The 19,175-nt window shown below is 38.8% G+C and overlaps 1 protein-coding gene across 5 annotated transcripts in view; it reads left to right on the top strand.

Moving 5' to 3' along the window:
- Positions 1-2,558: 2,558 nt before the first annotated feature.
- Positions 2,559-19,175, top strand: part of Chrdl1 (chordin like 1) — a 126,265-nt gene continuing 109,648 nt past the window's right edge. For 4 of the 5 annotated variants that reach the window (XM_090326061.1, XM_090326059.1, XM_090326060.1 and 1 more), the window contains exon 1: positions 6,650-6,756. In XM_090326061.1, the coding sequence (XP_090182187.1) occupies positions 6,669-6,756 (88 nt within the window). In that variant the 5' untranslated portion in view covers positions 6,650-6,668. Of the gene's footprint in view, positions 2,724-6,616; positions 6,757-19,175 lie in introns of those variants that run through there. The other variant, XM_090326062.1, reaches the window with a different exon arrangement.

Below are 19,175 nucleotides of genomic sequence, written 5' to 3'. Positions count from 1 at the left end.
TTGGGGGAAAAGTCACTCTCTAAAAGTTCCATTCTGTATAGTTGGGTGCAACATTTTTAATGATGGCAAACTGGTGGCTGCCAGGGTAAGAGGAGGAAGGAAAAAGATGATTGTTGTTACAAAAGGCTACAATGGGCTGGGAGTCTGGGAGTTTGGCCTAGTGGTAGAGTGCCTGCCTAGCATGCATGAAGACCTGGGTTCCATTCCTCGGTACCACATACATAGAAAAAAGCTGGAAGTGGTGCTGAGGCTCAAGTGGTAGAGCTCTAGCCTTGGGAAAGTCCAAGGACAGTGCTCAGGCCCAGAGTTCAAAGCCCAGAAGTGGCAAAAAAAAAAGCTAGTATGGAATCCTTGTGTTGTGTACACATTCTGCGTCATGACTCTGGTGGTGAGCCTACACAAGATACAACTGCACACAACTCTATACAGAGTATATTCAAAACTGATGAAATATGGGTAAAGAGATTTTCTTTATCAATTTTGATTACCCGACTGTGATAGTAATGTACATTTATGCATAATGTTTCAATGATGGAAACTGGGTGAAGGGTATATACTTACTTCTTAAAACTTGTCAATTTCTCATTATCTTAAAATAATTAGGGCTGGGAGTTTGGCTTAGTGGTAGAGTGCTTGCGTAGCATGCATGAAGACCCGGGTTTGATTCCTTGGTACCACATACATAGGAAAAAAAAGCTGGAAGTGGTGCTTTGGCTAAAGTGGTAGAGCTCTAGCCTTAAGAAAAGTCCAAGGGCAGTGCTCAGGCCCTGAGTTCAAGCCCCACAACTGGCAAAAAATAATTTTTCAAAAGGAGCATGAACATACTCAACAGAGGAAAGGGGCATAAAAAGATAATTATCAGTTCTATGGAAAGGAAAGGAAATCAAAGAAACAGCTGGATAAATGAATTAATGCAACTCTGATAGTCTGTTAACATTATGTTGGATATGAACCCTACAGCTTAGGGAGAGAGGAGGAGGGAGGAGTAAGAGAGAGAAAATGCAGGATGGGGTAGTAGTGTTAAAAAACAAATGTACTGATTACCTTACTTAAGTAATTGTAACCCCCTTTCTCATCACCATATATATATATATGTATAAAAACATTGTTTTAAAAAATGATAATTAGGGGCCCAGAGTTTGGCCTAGTGGTAGAGTGCTTGCCTAGCATGAACCAAGACCTCATTTTGATTCCTCGGTACCATATACATAGACAAAAGCCAGAAATGTTGATGTAACTAAAATGGTAGAGCACTAGCCTTGAGAAAGCCCAAGGACAGTGCTCAGATCCTGATTTCAAGCCCTGGGACTAGCAAAATAAAAATGATAATCAGTTTAGTTAGTATAAGCTGTGTTAGGAAGTTTGTTAGGATGTACCCAAATTGGGTGTGAATCAAGACTCAAGTAAACCAGTGACAACATTTACACAAATGAAAGATATTTCAGAGAATGACAGCACTCTCCCCTCATACACCTGCTTGCAAAGGTACAAAAAATTTTAAGCAAGTTTGATTCGACTGTTTGATTCGACTGTTTCAGTAGAACCAACCGACAATTATAAGTTGCTTTAAGTCACTAGTTTGGGGGATGTTTTACACAATACACTAAATGCTACAGCAACCAAAGAGAGCGAGTAGTTTTTAGTCAAACAGAAAACCGAACTTTTAAATTTCAAGGAATGTTTATTGCAAATGGTAGTATCCATGGCTGTCAAAGATTATTTCTTGAACTCTGTTCTTCTTCTGAACATTGTAAGCATGTTAGAAGTGATAATGAGGACTGGGGAATGCACATACAAAGAAAACTAAACTGCCCTTGTTCTCGCACTTTAGTGAGACAAAATATTAGCACCTTAAAGCAGCACGAAAACAGTTCTAAGGCGACAAATCTCCAAGCTCAGACTAATCCATTACAGCACAAATTGAATACATATGGCGATGTATGGCTACCTAAGCAGCAGGTAGTGCTTGACATTTTGCCCTGAGGTCAACATTTCAGAGAGGCCACCCTCTCCTTTACAAACAGTGAAATCCACTTCTCCAGCAATGCTTGGGCTAGATGGATGATATTGGCCCTTCTGAAGACAGAAACAAGACCATTCATTGCCCTGCAAGAGGAAGGGCGCGGGTGTTTGCAATCAGGAGAGTCAAGAGAAGGCAGTATCTCCTGGGTTGTGCCAGTGCCAAAGAGCTCCTGTATGCATCCAGTGCAGAGGGGCGGGGCAGGGGACCGGAGAAGATGTGCGGTCCCTTTAAGACCCCAAAGCTCGCCTAGCCAAAGGAGGGGGGTGTTGTGGGGGCGCTGTGTGGTGGGAAAGTGGCTGGCTGAGCCTTACACTTTCTCCTGATTTTTAAACTATCAGGGAACGGAGAACAGGAATAAAGCGGTAGTGTAAAACTGGCCAGGGGTGCGTGCTTGTGGGCTTCCCGCCTGCGCAGGGCTGCTGGCCTTTTGGTCCAAGTGGGGAGCACGCGGGCAGGTGGCCCCGGGCTGCAGCGCTCGGCCCGCGCCTAAGCTCTGCCCCGGGGAGGGGAGTGGAGGGAGCCGCTTCTCCCTCGTGGTGTGAGGGCGGTGATGTTTTTCCTCCCACCCACTTTGGAGTCCCCCCTCCTCCCGCGCGCACTCTAACTCACACCACAACCTGCCAGTCTCAGACCTCGGAGGAGCGCCCCGGAGAGCTCAAAGCGCGTGCACGCGTGGCAGACGGAGGAAGCCAGTGATCAGGTCAGTGAGCAAGTGCCCTGCGCCCCCTTCTTCCACTTTCCTTGCCAGCCCTTGCACAGGTGGGGTGTCTTCTATTGGCCTAAGCCAGCTCTGCAAGTTCCTCTGGGCGCCTTGAACTCTACCGACATATGAATGCAATCTTTCCAAGCTTTGGCTGCCAGTGACCGGGATGGAGGTGAAGGGCAGAGAACTGGGCCTATATAGGTTGGGGGGCTTTAGAGTTGAATCCACTACTCGCCACTCCGCTTGGTCTGCAGTTTGGAGTAGGATCTTAGGCTTTCAGAAGCAGATCATTCAGCTTACTTAAGGAACTTGGCCTCCCTCCTTCATTACTGTGCTGCAGCCTGTTTTCTTATTAACTGAAGTGCTCTGGACCAGTGCTGATTATGATTAATACGAACTAAAGTTAATGAGACAGAGTGAATGAACCTGAGGCTCTTCTGGCCTCTGAGAATCTGCTTCATTTTCTTCCAGACTACTGGGGACAGTTAGAGATACTTTACTCAGAAAGCAAAGTGGTATTGCCAGAACACAGGGCCTGGAAAACCTGCCTTCCACTGTCCCCCTGCTTCCCAGCCTTGCTACTAACTCAACTCCTTAGAGTTTTCACTCCTCTCCCTTGCTCCCCATTTGTCCCATTTATTTTGAAGGCACAGTTGTGTGAAATGAAGCAAAATTAGAGATGGGAAGGTGTTTTGCAGGCCAAAGGCAAGGCAGACAATGTTTGCCAATCGTGAGGAGTGATGAAGACATTGCCTCTAACAAGAGATACCTAGGGCTAAAACTGCCATTTTCTGTGGCATCCCACCAGGAATTAACTGAGCTTTTCTTGTTGGGTGGTAATGTGGGAAGAGGATTTTAGCTGATGGAGAAGAGCTTGAGACTCCAGTGTCTTTTGTATTGTTTGTCAGAAGGAAATTGCTACCCTAGGGGCTGTTGGACAGATGATAGTGAATGTGAGATTATAAGGCCAGTCAAGCTTCTCAGAAGGCTTAAAGAGACATGGTAGGGTGTGAAGAAGAGGCTGACATGTGCTCACCCCTTGGCTTTCCTTTGTGATACCTTTGGTCCAATTCTTCCCAGAAGATCTGTTCTGAAACTTGGTGCCTGTCATTTGATGGCTCTGATTACCTTGCAGTTACAAAAGAGCAGTTAATCTCTTTGCTGTATGCAAAGTAACAATGTGACTGTTCTTGTAGGCACTAAGTAGATACCTTTTCAGTGGCATCCAACACACTTCTTTCAAAGCAGAGCGCGCATGTTCTCATACAATCCTCACTTCCACTGTTAGTTACAATTTTGTTTTCTTTGTTGTTTCTTTTTGAATATTGGAAGGCCCCCAAAACATATTGGTGGCTACATTTCTAAGTATCCTGCAAAAGAGCTCGTCCAGTTTCAATGGTACAATGGCCTGTGTGAAGCAGACACAGAGTTAATGCAGAAATAACTCCAGTTAACTGGGTCAAAGTATAATTTGAAAAATTAAGGACAGTTTGGCTCTTTGCACGAACAGAGTTGGATGTTTTCTGAGAAATGTTTACAGTATTTACTGCTACGTTTCCAACAAATATTTTGAATCACCCCCAAATTAAAAGGTAAAGAAATAAAGAGAAGCTGAATGATGGGGAAACCTGGGGAGGAAACTCTTTGTTGTTCCTATTTCTGCACAGAATACAAAGGCAGGACTTCAGAATCTTGTAAATCAAAAATGAATATTTATAACACGATTCATTTTCTGATGTTCTCCATCACCACCTAGGAGCCCACACAGATGACAGCAATGCCAAAAAGATTAATTGCTCTCTAGTCACCAATTTTTCTACTTGCTCATAACATTAGTAGGGACCCAAGAAAAGCAAAAAAATAAAAAATAATAAAAAGAACTCAGGGCTATTTTCTTGCCAGCTTGAGTTATGAAGCAATGCTACTGTTCACGAAATCGCCCAACCATTGTACAAGAATAACAATCCTGTTGGTTCTTGCACAGGGAGACCCAAAAGCCTTGGTTTCCAAAACACCCTTTGAGATCTATATATGATTGTGATGAATTAGATTTTAAAAATTAAAAATTCTGTCTTTGGAGAGGCTGAGGGAACCACCTGATTAAAATAATCTCAGGAAGAAAATTACTGGGGTGATTAACTGTGCTAAATTGTTCATGCAAATGCCTTGTTTCAAGGGAATAGTAAGCTCTCAGAGTACAGAGACATTCTGGGTGAGTGAAGTAAATCACAAACTCACAGAATGGACCAAGATAGCAGTACTCAGGCATTTGGAAGGTGATGAACGAGGAGAACTGAATCACTGATTAAAGAGCTGGGAGGAGAAAGAACACTGCCAGGTGCACCCTGATAGCACCGATTACCTCTGGGATCGATTTGCCCGGAGTTCCATGTTTATACTTTGAAGCAAATGATTCTGAATGATCCGGGAAAGTTTATAGCATTTAAAGTTGAAGCTGTGGCATCCACTTCACAGCCAAATCAGATTTTGTTTTCCCAGTTGTGCATCTTCTTTCAAAGGCTTGATGGTCATGATGCTTGTTCCTACCTATTCTTTATTCAGGTTGGACTGAAAAGATCCCAGAACTCACTTCCTAACCCCTGATTGAATGCAGTACTTTTCAAATATTGAAACATTTTTCAATCTCCTGTGGGAAGTGCTTTGCAAATTAATCTATAGAAATGATTGTGACTAGATCCATCAGAGTGTGTGTGTGTGTGTGTTCAAGGATCCAAAGTCTTAATATTTCTTGTCCTTAGCCTGCAAGTGCCAATGTGACTTTTTAAAGAAATGCAGTTGCTTTAGCAGTTTTTTGCATGGTGGTGTCAGAGAAAAGATGTCTCTTAAAATAGCTTATTTTAAATTATTTCTCTATGGACTTGATGGAGAGGATTATGTCTGAACCTTTTCAAGCAATAAACCCTTTCAAGTGTTGAACTGCATCCACTTGTTAATTACAGCTATCTTTTTTTTTTGCCGGTCCTGGGCTTGAGCTCAGGGCCTGAGCACTGTCCTTGGGCTTTCTCAAGGCTAGAGCTCTACCACTTGAGCCACAGCACCATTTCTGGCTTTTTCTATGTATATGTGGTACTGAGGAATAGAGCCCAGCTCTTCGTGCATGCTAGGCAAGCACTCTACCACTGGGCCAAACTCCTGGCCCCTACTGCTATGTTTTTTTAAACATAAGTACACAAACTACAGATGAGTATGTATCACTGCTAGGTCACAGGAGAAATATTGATCAATTAGTGCTTGATCTCTGAAAGGATTCATGATGGCAGTGGTCTAAAACTAATTGGTTAACTTCCATTTAGACATTATTTTTTGGCTTCTGCTACTACTTTCACTCTGATTGTCAAAATAACCCTTTTGCAAACTTCAGCCCCCCATCTCTTGAGAAATCAACATTCATTCCCTTAGAAGGGAAGATTTCAAAATATATTTTTGTTTTCCTATGACTTACTTATAAGGATCAACCCTCAGTGTTCCATTGAAATGCATAGTCACTCCTTTGAACTTGGTCTTACAAACTTTGCAAGACAGGAGAGACAAGTCCTTTCTCCTAAGCAGGCAAACAATGCTTTCAGGGAGAATCTTAATTCTACCGTATTTTTTTCTAGCAAGTTCAAAGCCTATGGTGTCTGTGATGTCTATCAGTTGCAGTGGATCTATTTTATTTTTTTTATTTATTTTTTTTCATGCATATTTTTTTATTTTATTGTAATTAGTAAAAGGGTTACATGATATTTGCCAGATAGAAGGTGCATTAATTCACATACATTGATACCCTTTCACATGTCTTGGTACCCATTTCCCTCCCCCCCACACCCCCCACCCGCAGTGGATCTATTTTAATTCTGTTTTTCTCCTGCTTTTCTTTTACCCAACAGCTGAGTGACACCACGCCTTGAAGGTTCTGAGTTCCATTTTGCAGAATCCTAAATGTGGAAAATGGGAAGCATGAAATACACCTTTTCCTTGTTGCTGTTCTTGGTGTATCTTGAAGGAAACAAAACAGAGCAAGTCAAACGTAAGTGTCTGGAGTTTCAAAAATGTGAAATTTTCTGCTAATTTCTTTGTAAGTGTTTTTATAACTAGCAGGGATGATGAATTAGCCCAAACGTGTCTGTGCCATTATTTTATGAGAAGAAAGAAAATGTTACTGGTTTATGCATGGGTTTATAGAAGAATGAGAGCTTTGAAATAGACCAGCTCAATGTGGAGCTATTTTTCTGATTCTCATATAGTTTTCATCTCACAGAACACATACCACATTAGCCCATTTCCCCTTTCCTGTTCTAAGCTGTACAAATCCCATTCCATTTTACATAACTCTAGAAATATCTGACAGATGAGCTGGATTTTTTCCCAACATTCAGACTCTTCAGCAAAGCTTTTCATTTTATGAAAACAGAAGAACAGGGGAAAGCAAAAAAAATAAAGCAGGTTCTGTCTATTCCCTTATGAACAAAAAGAGGAAAAAGGAATCTTCACATTAACTGGAATCAGATGAAAAATCCTTTGAGGAAGCTGCGATTCTAGCTAACATTAGTAAACTCGATGTGTTTTTATTTTATTTTTTTTGCTAGTCCTGGGGCTTGAACTCAGGGCCTGAGCACTGTCCTTGGACTTTCTCAAGACTAGAGCTCTACCACTTGAGCTTCAGCACCACTTCCAGATTTTTCTAGGTATGTGGTACTGAGGAATAGAACCCTGGTCTTCGTGCATGCTAGGCAAGCACTCTATCACTTGGCCAGACTCCAGGCACCTGGATGTGTTTTTTATGAAACCAAAGAATATTGCTAGAAAGTCAGTTATCTGTATAATGGGTTAACACATTGGACCAAGTAGAGAGAAAGGGAGGGGGAGCATAGTTAATCCTCCTTGCTGCCACATTTAGGAAATTTATGAGTAACAGTTGACATATGTACTGCTTTTATACAGTGTGGCTTTACTTTCTTGGGGCCATTGGCAGCCAGTTCTGAGGTAAATGCTTGTACTAAGTTTGAAGGAAAACCCCAGAGCTCTAGTTCCCCATCTGTGGCTCTATCAAAAAGAAGCACAAAGTAAATTGGTCCAAGAGTTGCATTCTCTGCTTCACTGAACTTATTCATGAGAAGGAGCTGTGAAAATATTCTTGGTAGAAGCCCCAGCAGCATCTGAAGCCCATCACTTAAACATTTATCTTCTTTATCAGCACAAGTTAAATATATGAGACTTTAAACTTGCAGACAAGAAGGGAGTTGCCACGCCGATTCCATTGTTAAGTGTATTTCTGGTTCACTGTGGTTTTTATGGTAAGGTTACTTTTCTTCCCATAAAAAGAGTAGTTTTTATTAGGTTTTTAAGCTTGAATATCTATAGTAGTATCTACTATAATAGAGACACAAAAGGTAGTTTAGGCTTATATTCCCCATACTACCTCCTTCATCTTCCATTTAAGAACAGTCCATGTTAAAAATCTTCCAGAAATCTTTCTTGGTTTACATAGCTAAAATAGCAATATTGTTTATTCTCTTACATTTCAACTCACAATCATCAGAGATTAAAATGTTGATCATGATGCATTATATTCATAAACTGCTTTGTTGAATGGCAACTACTTAGTAAAACTACCATGGATGGAAGATTGTAATTCTCATGAGATCATCTTTTTGGGGAAACTTTTCATATTTATGAAGAGTGGGGGACATTTACTATGAGATTGATTTTGAAAAACCAGGGGAAAATGGTTATAGACTAAAAATATATAGAGAACAAATCTAATATTTACTCATGTTTCCTGGTGCCTATGAGAATTTCCCAAGCCATTTTAATATTTGGTTCCTATCAAAGTGATTATGTAATGGATGGAGCAAAGTACCACTTCTAGTATATTTTAAGATTATAGTTATTAGTTGATAGAGCAAAGGTTATTATTATTCCCTGATCAATGTTACTGCTGTCCTGAATTTGCACAAATCATTTCCACTAAAGGAGAAATGTAAAGCATATTTCCTGTGTATGCTACCCCCCCATACACACAAGTACATATGCACAGAGATTTATATTGCAGCTCTAACTGAAAAGTTAGAAGCAGTCACCAATGGACACACCAATCTCAAGGGCAGTGGTGACACAAATTATAAAAGTGATAGAGTGCTATCCTTGAGCAAAAGAAGCTCAGGGTAAGTGCCCAGGCCCTAAAATAAATCCCCAGGACTGGCCAAAAATTCCTTCATAAATATTATTCTTTTATCTTGGAATGATATTTCACATTTGATTTGATATTTTCTTTTGTATTGTAATTAATAGAAGGTTTATAATATATTTGCTGGATAGAAGGTGCATTACTTCACAGACATTGATACCCCTTCTCATGTTTTTGTCCTCATTTCCCTCCCCCCAGCCCCTCTTGTTTCCCCCTTCCCTATCCTATTTCAAATAAACATATATACATTATACCAGATAACAAGGTAAGATACTATAACAATATGAGAATAACCAAGGGACAACAAAAGAGATTAGAAATAACATAGTACATTAAGAACAACAATCACACAGTATATAGCTCTTGTTTCCATATCCTGGAGGTCCTTTCATTTAGCCTCATCCTATATGGCCTTATGTATCTAGGTTTTGCTCTGTTGTAAATCTCTGCTAGGAGAGTCCAGGTTTATATTAATTATGACAAATGAGGGAAACCATAGAGCCTATGTTCCGTTGAGTCTGGCTTACTTCACTTAATATCATTTTTTTCCAGGTCTTTCCATTTCCTTACAAATGGGGCAATCTGACAGCAGCATAGAATTCTATTGTGTATAAATACCACATCTTATTGATCCAATCATCTACTGAGGGGCATCTGGGTTTGTTCCACGTCTTTGCAATGACCATCATTGTGCTAGTGGATTTAGTGTGTCCTTGTTTCTGAGTGAGAGGGTAAATGCCAAGTAGTGGAATTTAGTCTTTTAAGGAATTGCCATACTGCTTTCCATAGTGGTTGAAAGAGTTTACACTCCTACCAACAGTGTAGTAGTGATCCCTCCTGGCTACATCCTCTCCTGCATCAGTTGTTATTAGATTTCTTGATCCTGGCCATTCTAACTGGAGTGAGGTGGATGATTTGATATTTTTTTATTACCATAGAGCCTTTTAAACTGAATTTTAGTTAAATTGCATTTCTTCTGGATTGTCTGTTTTATAAAAGCTTATTTGATTATGTTTTTTTGTGATTCCAAATTTCTCTTTAACTTTGTACAATTTGTATTTTCACATCCATGTTTTACATTTTTATGTAGTTAGGCTTGTTATCCATTTCCTTCATAGCTGCTGAATTTCTTCTTCCTAGGAAGGCCTTTCCCACCTTATATTCTTGCACTGGTTTCTGCTGCTGCCATCCTTTGGCAGTTTATCCAGAGTTCTCCATTCCATCCGAAATTTATATTCACATACGGTATACAATAGGGATATCAGTTTTTTTTTTATAAATCTCTGCCTGATAGGTTTTGGATGTTATTTTTGTTCTTCTTTATGCTGCTTCTATCTAGTCCAAACTTTTCACAATTGGCAAGAATTACTTTTACAATAGGGGAAAAGTCCTTTAAAGTACAAGGACATATCATTTCCCATACTTGTGCTGTCCACACCTAGGGAAAGGAAGTTATGGTTGTTGATGAAAAAAGATGGTTATTTTTATAATTAAAAAAGAAGGGAGGGCCTGGAGTTTGGCCTAATGGTTAAAGTGCTTGCCTAGCATGCACGAAGACCCGGGTTCGATTCCTCGGTACCACATATATAGAAAAAAGCCAGAAGTGAGGCGGAGGCTCAAGTGGTAGAGCTCTAGCCTTGAGAAAGTCCAAGGACAGTGCTCAGGCCCTGAGCTCAAGCCCAGGACTGGCAAAAAAAATAAAAAAAAAAATAAAAAAGAAGGGAAAAGTTCAAGAAATGTGTAAATGTAGAAATAATAAAACTTTATATCTCTCCGTATTGCCTGTTTCCATGTGTTTCAAGGAAGCCCAGGTTTTTAATCTTTCAGGGCTGTTTGAATATAAGCTTGTAGGTGAATGTGGCCTATTTGTTCTCCTGTTTGTAGTGGATTTTAGGTGTCCGTTATAGTGAAATTGCTGTAGAAATGTGAAGAGGTCTTGCAAAAGTGCTTTCTTTCCCCCAAGAAATGGTCAAGTTTTTGCTGCCCCTTGCTGCTAGCTTATAGACCAGGGCTCTCACAAATAGGATGACTGGAGGAAATATTGACAGTGTACTTCAGTGGATGAATGATCCACTTGTTGTGTATACAAAAATTTGTTACTGTCCTGCATCAGCAAAGTTTGAGATTTTTAGCCCAGAAAATATCTTTCTATAACTTTATTATATTCTGTTGGTCAAGTTTTAGTCAATGAGACCAAAAGTTCTTTTAACATTCAAATGAACATAACATTCTCAGTATAATATTCATACAAATATGGAACAAATGGGCTGGAGTTTTCCCCATTTTAGCATCTCTAACTTGGGTAATGAATGATTGATCAAAGTGAAATTGAAGAATTCAGTTAAGAGTATATACTTATCCATTTTCAATGGATCAGCCAGTACTAAGTCTGGCAAAGATTCTGGATGGAAAAAAAATATGTTCAGGTATTTCATGGAGCTCATTTGGCCTTGTAATGTGTCTTAACACTGGTTAAGGGACTAGATCCTCACTTATCTTTTCTCCTTAGGATGCAAGCTTCTGACAGTCAAATTTGTCTGATATTCATATTTTTGGAATTGCTTATTAAAAGGTGAGCCACCACAATGTTAAAAAAGGAAGAGAATACTTACAAAGTTTTTTAGATGTGTGAAATGCAGCCATACAAACCCACGTAGGATCAGTGTCTATTTTAAAATATTGCCAGCGAGGAGTAATTTTTCTAGGTTCTCCTCGATATTATAGATAAAAGTACCAAAAAGGGGGGAGAAGCATGGCCTAGGAGTAGAGTGATTGCTTAGCATGCATAAAGCCCTGGGTTTGATTCCTCTGTACTACATATATAGAAAAAGCTAGAACTGGGTTCTAGCCTTAAAACAACCCAAGGACATTGCTCAGGCCCTGAGCCAAGCCCAGGACTGGCAAAAAAAGCTATAACTTATGTGTGGCATGAAGACTTTATGATTAGCCTAAATTCAGCACTCAGCTCCATGAATGTTTCATGTACCTTAGGAATGTATCTTTACCTCTTCACCTTTAATTTTTATCAATACAATGGAAGAAATAATAGAATAATGAGTACCACCATATCATTAGAAGAATAAATGAAATTGTGTATACTGAATTCTTTTGCACAGTGCCTAACACAGTTATTTTTTGTGTACAAAGCATGTTTGCCTTGCTTTCTTGCCCATGGCTTGTGCTCTAAAAATCTTTTGGCTTTTGGATTGGACACAAAATATAATGAACTTTTCTTCTCTGGCTGATTTGAACTCCTCCATGTCTTACCCTCCTGAGTAGATAGGAATTAAGGTGTAATCCACTAGTATCCAGCCAACAGTTAACTTCAAAGAATGGTTGTGACTATAGCAACTTTCTTTTTTATTTTTTTGCTAGTCCTGGGCTTGAGCTCAGGGCCTGAGCACTGTCCTTGGACTTTCTCAAGGCTAGAGCTCTACCACTAGAGCCTCAGCACCACTTCTGGCTTTTTTCTATGTATGTGGTACCGAGGAATCGAACCCAGGTCTTCGTGCATGCTAGGCAAGCACTCAACCACTAGGCCAAATTCCTTGCCCCTATAGCAACTCTTTATTATAAACCAAATGATGTGATGTCTTTAAGTGAAAAATCTGAAACTCAATGAGGTTAAATGACTTTGTTGAAAGACAATTTCCAGCCAGAGTCAGAACTAAACCCCAGGTCTACAAATTCAGCATTCTGTTTACAACATCTATCAGCTTGCCTCTGGCAAGCCCAGTGTTTTACACATGGCAGTTACTTAATGTATGAATTTATCCAAGTAAATGAATATAGAACTTTGTAACAAGATTTTTTTGAATTTTTAATTGCAATTAATAGAAGGGTTACATTATATTTGCCAGATAGAAGGTGCATTACTTCACATACAATGATATCCCTTCTCATGTTTTTGTCCCGATTTTCTTACCCCCACCCCGTTCCCTCATCTTATTTTTCCCCTTCCCTATCCTATTTCAAATAAACAAATAAGCATATATACAATATACCAGAAAACAAGGTAAAATTCAAGAGCCATATAATGTGTGATTGTTATTCTTAATATATTTACCATGTTATTCTCATCTCTTTTGTTGTCCCTTGGTTGTCTTATATTGTTACAGTATCTTACTTTGTAACAAGAATTTTTAAGGGAGGCAATATAGTATTTGGTGGTTAATAGATTGAGACTAGGATTGAAATTATTCAGAAACCTATATTAATCCAAAGGATAGTTGTGCAGGAGGTTAAATATATACATGTGTATGTTTTGTATTTCTTAGATTTCTCTGAATTCTCAGTATGAATAGAATACCAGTGGAGTTTAATGGAAAAAGGACTATGCTTAAGTTTGGAGTCCTAGTTTCTGCACATTCTTTTCATTTTTTGCTGTGTAATGTTTTTGAATCATTTATATTCTCTGAAGTAAATATTCTTTACATATAAACTGGGAAGAATCATTACTTTCTGGACAGAGAATTAAAGGACAAAACAGAGGCTAGGCAGATGGGACAAGAAAAACCAAGGCACTGCTTTAGAGTGCTTTGAGCAAGCTACCTAGACTTTTAATGCATTCACAAGGTCTTTGCAAAGAGAATTTTACTTAGTTAAGATTTATGGCCTACCTGCTTGAAGTAAGATTAGAGACAGGCTAAAGATGAAAGGTGAGGTGCAAGAAAATGATTATAAAGATGCTATCAGAGGCCATCTAAAGAGTTAAGTAAATATATTTAATGCATATTTTGGTATATTACAGCATTTACATCTTACCTTTGGCTTATGCTTTCCTAAAGGATAAAAAGAAAAACCTTGATGTTGTTGGAAAAGTTTTTTTTTTTCTGTAGACTTTTTCTACCTCTCATCTCCCAAGCAATATGATCATGAGAGATTTGAACTAAGGACTGTATGTGTGGTACAAGAAGACCATGTGTAACCTTGTAACATATAATAACAAATTGTCTATTTGGCTTCTTTTGTTAACTTTTCATAAAGGAAGAAGTCAAATATTAAATTATAACTTGGCAAAGGTCTTTCTGTAAGTACTAAAAATGTGTCCCAAGTACTTGACATTTGAGTAACCTTAGTTAATTGGAAGATAGAAAAGGAATATTAAACAAATGGATATTTAATAGGGCTATTATATTGGATTGTCAACTGTCAAATACCTTAAGTATCCTTTATATTAATACAGTATTTTTCTGATTTAAGCATGGATCCTCATGTTTAAACATACAGAAAATCTATAAATCTCATACGAAAAGCAAAAAATCCACCGAGGAAAAAGATGGCAACACTCTCATGGATAAATCCCCTATCTCTCTCGGACTAGGCAGGGACTTAGAGCATAAGGGCACGCTTTCTATCAAGATTCCCGTGCCATCGAACCTCTAAACAGATAGACTTATGTCGACAAAGAATTCACTACGTGAAGAGCCAAAAGATTAAAACAAACAAACAAAAAACCCGAAGAGCAGCATGTGGATACCTGCTACACAATGACAGCCACACAGCTCAGCAAGCCACTCCAGGGCTTTTGCTACTACAAAAAAACAAAAAAACAAAAAAACAAAAAACAAAAACCTATCAGCCCTAGCCAAACTCCGCAGGAATGACTTCCAGCTGCTTCTGCCACCTTCGGGCACTATACAGTTCCTGTTGATGCTGTTGCCGAGACCATAGGAACACCACAGCAGCAGTCCACCCCACCACTCTCCAAGCCCTTCCCATGCCTATCAAAGCTATAGCCAGCTAGAAACACTTCAGGACCCAAAGTGATCCAACAGGATCAAGACTTCTACTGGACCCAGGCAGATCTCCACAGATGCGTGCACTCTATCTTCCCTACTTCACTAGCCATCCCAAAGGCCCTAAGGGGCTGCTGATCCCTGCACAACTACCGCCAATGTGTGGCAGGAACTGACAAGCAAACCAACACACACACACACACACACACACATATACATTTTATTTCTACTCTTTTTGTTGTTTGTTGGTCTTTGTCACTCATGTTTGTTCCTTTTACTGAATTTAGGTCTTAGTTATTTTCCCTCAGTCCTTTCCTTCCATACATCCCTCTTCTCTTACTTTCTCCCATTACCCTTCATTATAGCCATCTATCACTGGTCACCTGCTCCTTATAGGAATTCCTTAGTTAGTTGATCTACAATTGTTCGTTGTTGACCTGGGCTTAATTTGTACTCATGGAGGTATCTTCCTTTTCTGTCTAGATCAATCTAATTACTTAGGGATCAGCTTTGTTTAAACTGTCCACTGTCTCCATTCCTCTTCAAAATAGTATTAGAATTCCTAGCTAGTGCAATAAAGCAAAAAGAAAACATAAAAAGGGGTCCAAATAGGAAAAGGGGAAATAAAACTTTCCCTCTTTGTATTAGCCTGAATAACTTTAAGTTATTCAGGCTAATACAAAGCACGGGTGAAGTGACAAGGTATAAAATTAATCCTCAAAAATCACCCAGGTGCTGCTTGCTCATGTCTGTAATCCTAGCTAATCATGAGGCTGAGTTCTGAGGATCACAGTTCAAAGCCATCCTGGGCATGAAAGTCCATGAAATTCTGATTTTCAGTTAACCACCAAAACCTGGAAGAGGTGCTGTGGGTCAAGAGTAGAGTGCTAGGTTGAGCTGAAGAGCTCAGGGACAGTGCCCAAGCCTAGAGTCCAAGCCCTATGACTGACAAAAAATGTAAAAATCAATGGCTTTTCTATATGCCGATAATGAAAAGAATGAGGCTGCAACCGGAAAGCAATTCCTTTTGCAATACCCTTAAAGAAAATAAATACTTAGGAATTAACCGAGGAAGTGTAGAACTTCTATAATGAAAATTTTAAAAATTAAAGCAGATCTGAGGAAGTGAAATAACCTCCCATGCTCTTGGACTGGAAGCATTAACAACGTGAAAATTGCAATCCTGCCAAGGGCTATCTACAAATTCAATGCAATACTCATTTATATGCCAACATCATTCTTTAAAGAAATAGAGGAAGCAATCCAAAAATTCACATGGAATAATAAAAGACTGGCTATAGCAAAACAATCCTTAGCAGAAAGAACAGTTCTGGACTAATATCAATACCAAACTTCAAACTTTACTGTGAAGCTATAGTAATAAAAACATATTGGTCCTGATAGAAGAATAGATCTGAGGACCAACGGAATAGAAATGAAGACCCAGAAATGAACCTGCAGATATATGGCCATATAATCTTTGATAAGTGAGCCATAAAATTGGCTGGAAGAAAGACATCCTCTCCAAAATTGGCTAAACACCTGTAGAAAACTAAATTTGGATCCTTATATGTAACCCTGCACCAGGATCACCTCCAAATAGATGAAAGACAAAGACCTTGAGGTAAAAGCAGATACCCTAACAATTTTATGGAAGAAATTGGAGATACACTTGGGCTCATTGGTATGGGCTAAAATTTGTTAATAAAGGCCCAGAAACACAGCAAATCAATGAAAGATTAGAAAAATGGGACTACACTAAACTGCAGAGCTTCTGTATGGCAAAGGACATATCCAGAAAGATAAATAGAAAGCCCACAGAGTGGGAGAACTTCACTTGCCATAAAACAGAGAAGGGCCTTATAACTAAAATATATTTACAGCTCAAAAAATTAAATCCCTCAAAAACAAACCTGCAAAAAAACAACCATTCTTCCAGAATTAACTCCAAATGGATCAAAGACCTGGAGGTAAAAACAGATACACTGAAAACTTTACAAGAAGTGGAGATACATTAGGGCTCCTTGGCACAGGTCGAAACTTCTTTAATAAGGACCCAGAAACACAAATCAAAGAAAGTCTGGATAAGTGGGACTGCATTAAACTGCAGCGCTTCTGTATGGCAAAGGACATAGCAAGCAAACTAACTAGAAAGCCTACAGAGTGGGAGAAGGTCTTCACTAACCATACAACAGACAAAGGCCTCATATCTAAAATATATCAACAGCTCAAAAAATTGAATCACTCCCAAACAAGTCTCCAAAGAAACAAACATCCCATTAAAAGATGGGCCAAAGACTTAAAGAGAGTCTTCTCTGAAGAAGAAATAAAAATGGCCTATAGGCACATGAAGAAATGCTTCACATCTCTGGTTATAAAAGAAATAAAAGAATAAAAACAACTCTGAGATTCCACGTCACTCCAGTTAGAATGGTCATGATCAAGAAATCTAATAACAACAAGTGCTGGAGGGGATGTGGCCAGGAGGGATCATTACTACACTGTTGGTGGGAGGGCAAACTCGTTCAACCACTATGGAAAGCAGTATGGCGATTCCTCAAAAGACTAAACATAGAGCTTCCCTATGACCCAGCAATTCCACTACTTGGCATTTACCCAATCATCCAGGAACAAGGACATACTAAGTCCACTAGCACAATATTCATTGCAGCACTATTTACCATAGCAAAGATATGGAACCCACCCAGATGCCCCTCAGTTGATGAGTGGATCAACAAGATGTGGTATTTATACACAATGGAATTCTATGCTGCTGTCAGAAAGAATGATATTGCCCCATTCATAAGGAAATGCAAAGACTTAGAAAAAATCATATTAAGTGAAGTAAGCCAGATTCAAAGGAACATAGGCTCAATAGTTTCCCTCATTTGTCATAATCAGCAGAAACCTTGGGCTCTCCTTGCAGAGTTTTACAATAGAACAAAACCTAGATACATAAGGCCATATAGGATGACGATGAAAGAAAGGACTTCCAGGATAAGGAAACAAAAGCCATATAATGAGTAATTGTACTAGGTTATCTCATATTGTTACATTATTTCACCTTGTTACCTGATATATTGTATATATGCGTATTTGGTTATTTGAAATCACATAGGGAAGGGGGGAAACAAGATGAGGGGCAAAGGTGGGGGGAGGGAAATGGGGACCAAGATATGAGAAAGGCTATCAATGTTTGTGAAGTAAATCACCTTCTATCTGGTGAATAAAATGTAACCCTTCTATTAATTACAATAAAAATATATGAAAAAAAGAAACAACCATCCCACTAAATGTGGTGAAAGACTTAAAGAGACTTTTCTGAAGAGGAAAAAAGAATGGCCTATAGGCACATGAAGAAATGCTTGACATTTCTGGTTATAAAAGAAATAAAAGAATAAAAACAACTCTGAGATTCCACCTCACCCAGTCAGAATGGCCATTATCAAGAAATTTGATAGCATCAGATGCTGGTGGGGATGTGGCCAGAGGGAAGCTACTACACTGTTCATGGTAGTGTAAAGTTGTTCAACCGCTCTTGAAAGCAGTGTGGTGGTTCCTCAAAACACTACACATATAACTCCCCTATGACCTAGCAATCCCATTCCTGGGCATTTAACCAAATGTCCAGAGACAAAGACATACTAAATCTACCAGTACAACCATGTTTATTGCAGCATTATTTACAATAGATAAGATATGGAACTAACCCAGATGCCCCTTAGTATATAAATGGATCATGAAAATGTGACATTTATACTCAGTGGAATTCTATGCTACCATCAGAAGAAATGACATTGCCCCATTTGTAAGGAAATGAAAAGACTTGTAAAAAAATCATATTAAGTGAATTAAGCCAGACCCAAAGAAACATAAGCTCCTTGATTTCCCTCATGTGTAATAACTAGTATACATCTAGGTTTCTCTTAGGAAAGGATCACAATAGCGCCAAAGCTATGTGCACATAGCCATATAGAAAGAGGCTAAGTGAAATAAACTTCCAGATAGGGAAACAAGATTTATTCTTGTCGTTGTTGTTTTTAAAATTCAATGTGAGGGTATTTCTTTATTCTTTTATTTTTATTTTTTTCTTTTTCTTTTTTTCCCCTTATGGTTTATCCTCTGTTGTTGTTGTATTTGACTTCTGCACCTGTTATATTGTATAGTCATTTATTTGCTTATCTGAATCATGGAAGAGAAGGGAAAAACAAGACAATGAGTCAAAGGAAAAAGAATGATCCAATCTAACAACAATATTCATAAGACAATATGTTGGAAATGAACTCTACAACTTGGGAGGGGTAGAAGGTGGGAAAGTGGGAGAAAAACATGGGAAGGAGTAACAATGTTCAAGAAGTAACATACCCACTCTCTTAGGAATATAACTGTAATATCACCATGATAATAAAAAGAAAAATGCTAAGACATTTCAACATATAGCAATAACAGTAGTTGTTATATAATGAATGTGATATAATATATGATATATAAGCATAATATATATGTTTATAGTCTTTTTTT

This window comes from Megascapheus bottae, chromosome X, assembly GCF_031878675.1.
Source record: "Megascapheus bottae isolate mThoBot1 chromosome X, mThoBot2.hap1, whole genome shotgun sequence".
Classification (NCBI taxonomy): Eukaryota; Metazoa; Chordata; class Mammalia; order Rodentia; family Geomyidae; genus Megascapheus; species Megascapheus bottae.
The sequence above is the reverse complement of the archived record's forward strand: the minus strand, read 5'-3'. Positions and strand labels throughout refer to the sequence as shown.